Source organism: Onthophagus taurus, chromosome 8 (genome assembly GCF_036711975.1).
Source record: "Onthophagus taurus isolate NC chromosome 8, IU_Otau_3.0, whole genome shotgun sequence".
NCBI lineage: Eukaryota > Metazoa > Arthropoda > Insecta > Coleoptera > Scarabaeidae > Onthophagus > Onthophagus taurus.
This window is the reverse complement of record NC_091973.1, coordinates 2,160,737-2,168,905: the sequence shown is the minus strand read 5'-3', so window position 1 is coordinate 2,168,905 and position 8,169 is coordinate 2,160,737. Positions and strand designations below refer to the sequence as shown.

General features: G+C 29.8%; 1 protein-coding gene and 1 long non-coding RNA gene across 2 annotated transcripts; both read left to right on the top strand.

Moving 5' to 3' along the window:
• Positions 1–108: 108 nt before the first annotated feature.
• Positions 109–758, top strand: LOC111425633 (uncharacterized). Its single transcript, XR_011641446.1, has 2 exons — positions 109–427; positions 480–758. It is a non-coding gene; the product is annotated as an uncharacterized lncRNA (long non-coding RNA).
• A 177-nt stretch (positions 759–935) lies between these two features.
• LOC111425591 (uncharacterized) lies at positions 936–1,817 on the top strand. Its single transcript, XM_023059717.2, has 3 exons — positions 936–991; positions 1,039–1,186; positions 1,242–1,817. The coding sequence occupies exons 1-3, from the start codon at positions 959–961 to the stop codon at positions 1,748–1,750; spliced, it is 690 nt and encodes a 229-aa protein (XP_022915485.2). The 5' UTR covers positions 936–958; the 3' UTR covers positions 1,751–1,817.
• The last annotated feature ends 6,352 nt before the right edge of the window (positions 1,818–8,169 follow it).

Genomic DNA, 8,169 nt, shown 5'->3' with positions numbered 1-8,169 from the left:
AAAACATCCTGTTTAATATTTTATTTTTTTCAAAGATTATCATGAAGTCTAAACAAAGCAATGCGCATGTCTTAAAGATAAGTAGCATAAATATATGACCTGCGAACATTTTATTGTTACATTTTTAATATGGCAGAACAATCGTTAACATTGGCAAGTTGTAGTTCTCAATCCCACATGATTCGAGTTGGCTTATCATTGGGTAGTATAAAACTAAAATGTGAGTGTGAACCGGAAATGGAACAGAAAAAGATTCTTCGTCGCGACCAGTCTTATTACGTCAAGTTTGGATCTTCGGACGAAGGACTTTTACTCGAAGAATGCATCTCACTCACCACGTACACAAAAATCATTTTTACGTTGAGCCAAAAAATTTGCAAGAAAACTGAGTTGGCCTCTACATCAAAAACGATCCTTGCACCATTCAGTAAGTTAATTCATAAATAAAATTAATTAAATTAATTCAAATCATTACTTAGAATACGTTGAATACAAAATTGCAATTTTCGAAGAAGTTAATGGAATCCTCAAACGATTCACTGGAAAAAAGAACATGAATTATCACACTTTCACCGGTCCAAATCATCGCAGGGTTTCAGCCAACATCTTGCTAACTGATCGTATTGAAGATGTGGTCGATTTCAGCGATTACGAACTCCGCCTTTCAATAATGGTGAAAGAGCCCATTGCGCATGGGTGGACTTCTGAATTTAAATTTTATTAAATAAAAAATGTATAACCTTAAAATAAACGTTTAAATAATAATTTCGTATTTAAATCAATCCCAATTCTGATTGGCCCGTTTAAACGCTTGGTCATCTAGCGGCGCTTTCAATTACTATATTTAATAAAAAAGTAGGAATCTTCTTATGCGATTGTACGAGTTCCTAAAATGTTGTTATAAAATGAGACGGAATGCATTAGGTGCCAGTTGAAGAATCACATCCGAACCTTCAACATGGCTTCTGCACTTGCCTCGTCGCCTTTCAAGGTAATAAAAATATAATTCGATTCGATTTATTTAATTTCAATTTGTAGCCTTCTTATCTGATAAATTACCACAAGAATTTAATTACTCATTACAACTTCCAATCGGTATGCACGCTTTTCCGGAAGGAAATCACGTTCCCTTTTAGCCCGGTTATTATCGCCATACAAGAGAGGCAATACAATCGCGGGAAGAAACGTAAGTTATTTTTACGTCGGAAATGACGTTTAATTTCATAAAAAATTTTATTTAGATTACACCGATTACATGGTATCGACTTATGGAAAAACGAAATCCGGTAAAATGCATGCGTTCACCGAGGATGAACATGGAACGAGGCAAATGGCCGGATTCAACACGAAAAATGAGCAATTCTTGACCATTAGACTCAAGGGCAACGTCAACCACTACCTATACGGGGATTATCACATCACCGTTTACGTAAAAATTACTTTCCATGGGTTTGATGACACTAACACTGTTCGTTATTTCTTTGAACCCGGATTAGAACTTGATGAGCTCAATTACGTCCATGTACAAACAATCGAACACCCAAATAGCGAAATAGAAGAGCCTGGAAGCGAAGAGGCGGAGAAAAGCGAGGAAAACCCGGAAGGAGAAGAGGACGTAGAAGAAGATTCGGAAGACGAAATATCTGACGGACGACCAATACTAAATGTTGCCCATCAACCTCTATTTATACAGAATAGATTCCAAACGTTGGAGAACGAATCTGAAGATGAGAATTTTTCAGCTGAATAGCAAAACATTTAATAAATAAATAATATTTGTGTATTTGCAATTAATAAAAATCTCATTAAAATATTAATCATCGCATTATTTGAAATAACCTCAAATTCCTAATAATCAGCCAATTCTAACAAAACAGAAAAAGGTTATTGGTGTGTGTCAAAATGACACTAAATGATTAAAAACGTTCTTAGATTACTTGATAACTACGAAAGAAGTGAAAAATATTAATTGAGATGTTTTCCAGAAAACTCAAACATTTTAGAATATGAAATAAATGTATTGGATCAAATCAAAACCTCCCCACATCGTTTTTATTTCCTCCTTCTTAGCCCATCACTACGCATTTTGTTGATAAAGATCCTTTTTGGTAATCATTCGTGCCACATCACCAGTTAATTGCAGAAATAGCTTATTGGTGTGTGTCAATATGAATTTGTATTGAATCAACTAAAAACCTCCCTGATTTTGTCTCTCTATAAAATAAATTAATACTTTATGAGTATTTTTTATTTTCATACTTATAAGAAGATTCGCGGTCATATGAAGGTCACAACATTTTTAAATAACTCTTTAAAAATAATGTTTTTGATAGTAAAATAGATTCATATTATTACTATTATACATATTATTATTACACAATTATATAAATAAATTAATTTACGCATTAATCCGAATAAAGTAAATTCCTACTGTAACGATATAGTATATCTGATGAACGTTAGATGGCGGGACTTATTCCCTTTTAGTAGTAACTAAGAATGGAAAGAACCTACACATGTTCCAAAATCAGTTACACGATTGTTCTCATCGAAGACGTTGCGATTTAAAAATGTATCGTCGTAGCTATCTTCCACCACCAAAACCAATAATATGCTTTACAACCACGTTGGAGCTTAATTCCTATTATGTTGGTTCGTCGATTAGATATTTGCTCCATCGTCAATTGGCGCCACGTGAAGGTGTTCCTATAATTGTCAAATTAATGGAAGTTCAAGTGCTTGATGCTTCCCCTCGTAAGTTTTTTGATTAAGGTTTAATTAATTAAATTTTAATTTTTTTGTGATATTTAGCACGAATTGAATATCTCGTTACAATTTATGGATTCAAGGATGGTTTATACCACACCTTTATCGACAATAAAATAATAAATACAATCAACGGAAGCGAATTCGTGAAGATTCACATCCACCTTTCCGGAAAATTGAGTGATGTTCCTGAATGTTATTTCAGTTTTATGATGATACTTGAAGTGAAAATAGCAAATATGCCAGGAAATGTTCGCGTTACGGCACAGTTTACTCAAGATCTTCCGAACTTGCCTCTTTTATGATTTAATTAATACTCTTTGTTTATAACAAATAAACGTATTAAGAAGAAAAAAATTTTTATTTAATTTAATTCCTACCCTTAAGATATGTTACTTCTATTGAACGCTAGAAGGCAGTTGACAATCTTGCCAACCGAAAAACGATATCCCTACTCCATTTTATATCAGTAGTAAACAAAGAGTAAGAAGCTGTTCAGTTACATGATTGTTCTCTTCGAAGAGAAGTCGCTCTAATTCTTAATACATTCTTAAAAATGCTTAATCGTTCGTTGCCGATGCCGCCAACACCAACAATGTGTTTTGCGAGCTCAGTGGAACTTTCCTCACTTTATACCGGTTTTTCCGAAAATTGTTTGTTGCACCGACAATTATCTCCATCCCAGGGAACACCCATAATCATAAAAATATCAGAAATTCAATTTCTTGATGGCACGCTTCGTAAGCATTTTTTTCTAACAACTTTAAAATTATTAAAATTTTTTTTTTTTAACATTCAGCTTCTATCCAATATCTCGTTACGATATACGGATTGACCGAAAACGGCCACTATCACAATTTCATCGACAATAAATTAATCAACGTGATTCCGGGGAGAGGTGAGGTGAAGATTAACGTCCAGCTTACCGGGAGGTTTAATGAAAATCCTCAATGCTTCTTTTGCTTCATGTTTATGTTCGAGATAAACGTGGAGAATATGCCGGAAAATACTCTCCTCGCTGCGCAGTTCACGCAGGATCTTCCGAATCCACCGGAGGAATATTAAAATGATTATTTTTATAAGAATAATTTTTATTTTTTTACTTTTGCAATTTTTATAAGCAAGAAATGATTCTTCTTATTTATTCACGTATCATGTTATTGTTATCACGATATAGATTAATAAATTTTATAAAATATGTTGAGTTACGATTTTTTTCCTCAAGATGTAGTTAAGATAAAAAATTAGATGAACTCGTTGTTTTTTGCAAGCTGTTAATGGTACCACTCCGCAATCGGAGCATATTACACAAAAACTTTTAGAACAAAAGTTGTAGCAAATTTTATTCTTAACATAATTGGTCTCTTTCACTTTTGCTCTCAGATGCTTAAATATCGAGAAAAATATGATAATTTGATGAATTCGTTGTTTTTTGCTGTTAATGGTAACATTTGGGAATCGGAGCATATTACAAAAAAACTTTTAGAACAAAAGTTGTAGCAAATTTTATTCTTAACAAAATTGGTGTCTTGCACTTTTGCTCTCAGATACTTAAATAACGAGAAAAATATAAAAATTTGATGAATTCGTTGTTTTTTTGCTGTTAATGGTAACATTTGGGAATCGGAGCATATTACAAAAAAAGTTTTAGAACAAAAGTTGTAGCAAATTTTATTCTCTACATAATTGGTCTCTTGCACTTTTGCTCTCAGATGCTTCAGTATCGAGAAAAATATAAAAATATGATAATTTGATGAATTCGTTGTTTTTTGCTGTTAATGGTAACATTTGGGAATCGGAGCATATTACAAAAAAACTTTTAGAACAAAAGTTGTAGCAAATTTTATTCTTAACAAAATTGGTCTCTTGCACTTTTGCTCTCAGATGCTTAAATATCGAGAAAAATATAAAAATTTGATGAATTCGTTGTTTTTTGCTGTTAATGGTAACATTTGGGAATCGGAGCATATTACAAAAAAACTTTTAGAACAAAAGTTGTAGCAAATTTTATTCTTAACAAAATTGGTCTCTTGCACTTTTGCTCTCAGATGCTTAAATATCGAGAAAAATATAAAAATATGATAATTTGATGAATTCGTTGTTTTTTGCTGTTAATAGTAACATTTGGGAATCGAAGCATATTACAAAAAAACTTTTAGAACAAAAGTTGTAGCAAATTTTATTCCTAACAAAATTGGTCTCTTGCACTTTTGCTCTGAGATGCTTAAATATCGAGAAAAATATAAAAATATGATAATTTGATAAATTCGTTGTTTTTTGCTGTTAATGGTAACATTTGGGAATCGGAGCATATTACAAAAAAACTTTTAGAACAAAAGTTGTAGCAAATTTTATTCTTAACAAAATTGGTCTCTTGCACTTTTGCTCTCAGATGCTTAAATATCGAGAAAAATATAAAAATATGATAATTTGATGAATTCGTTGTTTTTTGCTGTTAATGGTAACATTTGGGAATCGGAGCATATTACAAAAAAACTTTTAGAACAAAAGTTGTAGCAAATTTTATTCTTAACAAAATTGCTCCCTTGCACTTTGAAGACGGCCACTATCACAATTTCATCGACAATAAATTAATCAACGTGATTCCGGGGAGAGGTGAGGTGAAGATTAACGTCCAGCTTACCGGGAGGTTTAATGAAAATCCTCAATGCTTCTTTTGCTTCATGTTTATGTTCGAGATAAACGTGGAGAATATGCCGGAAAATACTCTCCTCGCTGCGCAGTTCACGCAGGATCTTCCGAGTCCACCGGAGGAATATTAAAAACGATTATTTTTATAAGAATAATTTTTATTTTTTTACTTTTGCAACTTTTATAAGCAAGAAATGATGCTTAATAAAGATTTATTAAAATAATAAAAAAATGTTTTATTTAAAAATAAATAAAAATATTAAATAATTATATTAATATATATATAAATTAATATATTAATTTATTTTATATATTATATAAATTTAAAGCAAGAAATGATGCTTAATAAAGATTTATTAAAATAATAAAAAAATGTTTTATTTAAAAATAAATAAAAATATTAAATAATTATATTAATATATATATAAATTAATATATTAATTTATTTTATATATTATATAAATTTAATTACTTAAATTTTATTATTTTAGTGCATGTTTCCATCTATTAAAAAAGAGCTAAAGTAAGCGTTACAAATATGCATTAATTATTATATTCATAAAAAATTATTCCTTTATTTATTTATTTATTTTTTTCTTAAGGGGTGATGATTAAAGTTTATAAAGCACGAGTTTATTTTAATTAATAAAAAAATTCTTTGGTCAGCGAAAATGTTACGTTTCGAACCTTAATCCTTATTTGTCGCTACAATGTAATATCAACAAGTCTTTGAGTCAGTCTGTGTTAATAGTTCGGTTAAGACGGTCCTACGAAAGCGTTAATTAACAAATAAAATGGCTTATCAGGTATTTTAAAAAAATTTATTAATTAAATAATTTATTAAAAAGTTTAAGGCGGGAAAACTGTACAAAGAAACAATTTGGTTGCAAGCAAATCACCGCAATTATGATGGTTTTTTATTGGAAGAGACGTTTAAAGTTTTAAATAAAACTTCGATTATTATTTCTATTTATCAACATTATTATGATATGGAATATCGAGATACAAATACGTATAATTGTAAGTTTTTTTTAAGTAATAAATTTTTTTAAATTAAAATTAAACAATTAGGGTTCGTGGATTATCAAATTTATATATGGGAAAATGATGGAAATACACTTAAATCGTTCCAAGGCGTAACGGAACTATCACAACGATCATTTAGCGTCTGCCATAAGAAAAAGATTTATGCTAACATCATCTTGGAAAATACTATCGATGAGTATTACTACGAAAAATATAAAGTAGACGTTCGTATTGTTATTAACGAACCTTTTAATAGTATTTGGACTTCTAAATATTTATTATGTTAACAATTTTATTAATTTTATTTTTAATACTTTTATATATATAAACCAACATACCCATGTTATAATATACTTATCAATAAAAACTTGATCTTACTTATGGAAAAATTTGATAACATACATTTAGCACTAATCGCAATCTCAAGAATTCTAAACTGAATTCGGAGTAAAATGAAATTTGATTCTTCTTATTCATTCACGTATCATGTTATTGTTATCGCGATATAGATTAATAAATTTTATATAAAATATGTTGAATTAAAATTTTTTTCCTCAAGATGTAGTTAAGATAAAAAATTAGATGAACTCGTTGTTTTTTGCAAGCTGTTAATGGTACCACTCCGCAATCGGAGCATATTACAAAAAAACTTTTAGAACAAAAGTTGTAGCAAATTTTATTCTTAACAAAATTGGTCTCTTGTACTTTTGCTCTCAGATGCTTAAATATCGAGAAAAATATAAAAATATGATAATTTGATGAATTCGTTGTTTTTTGCTGTTAATGGTAACATTTGGGAATCGGAGCATATTACAAAAAAACTTTCCGAATAAAAGTTGTAGCAAATTTTATTCTTAACAAAATTGCTCTCTTTTACTTTTGCTCTCAGATGCTTAAATAACGAGAAAAATATAAAAATTTGATGAATTCGTTGTTTTTTGCTGTTAATGGTAACATTTGGGAATCAGAGCATATTACAAAAAAACTTTTAGAACAAAAGTTGTAGCAAATTTTATTCTCTACATAATTGGTCTCTTGCACTTTTGCTCTCAGATGCTTAAATATCGAGAAAAATATAAAAATATGATAATTTGATGAATTCCTTGTTTTTTGCTGTTAATGGTAACATTTGGGAATCGGAGCACATTACAAAAAAACTTTTAGCACAAAAGTTGTAGCAAATTTTATTCCTAACAAAATTGGTCTCTTGCACTTTTGCTCTCAGATGCTTAAATATCGAGAAAAATATAAAAATATGATAATTTGATGAATTCGTTGTTTTTTGCTGTTAATGGTAACATTTGGGAATCGGAGCATATTACAAAAAAACTTTTCGAACAAAAGTTGTAGCAAATTTTATTCTTAACAAAATTGCTCTCTTTCACTTTTGCTCTCAGATGCTTAAATAACGAGAAAAATATAAAAATTTTATGAATTCGTTGTTTTTTGCTGTTAATGGTAACATTTGGGAATCGGAGCATATTACAAAAAAACTTTTAGAACAAAAATTGTAGCAAATTTTATTCTCTACATAATTGGTTTCTTGCACTTTTGCTCTCAGATGCTTAAATATCGAGAAAAATGCAAAAATATGATAATTTGAAGAATTCGTTGTTTTTTGCTGTTAATGGTAACATTTGGGAATCGGAGCATATTACAAAAAAACTTTTAGAACAAAAGTTGTAGCAAATTTTATTCTTAACAAAATTGGTCTCTTGCACTTTT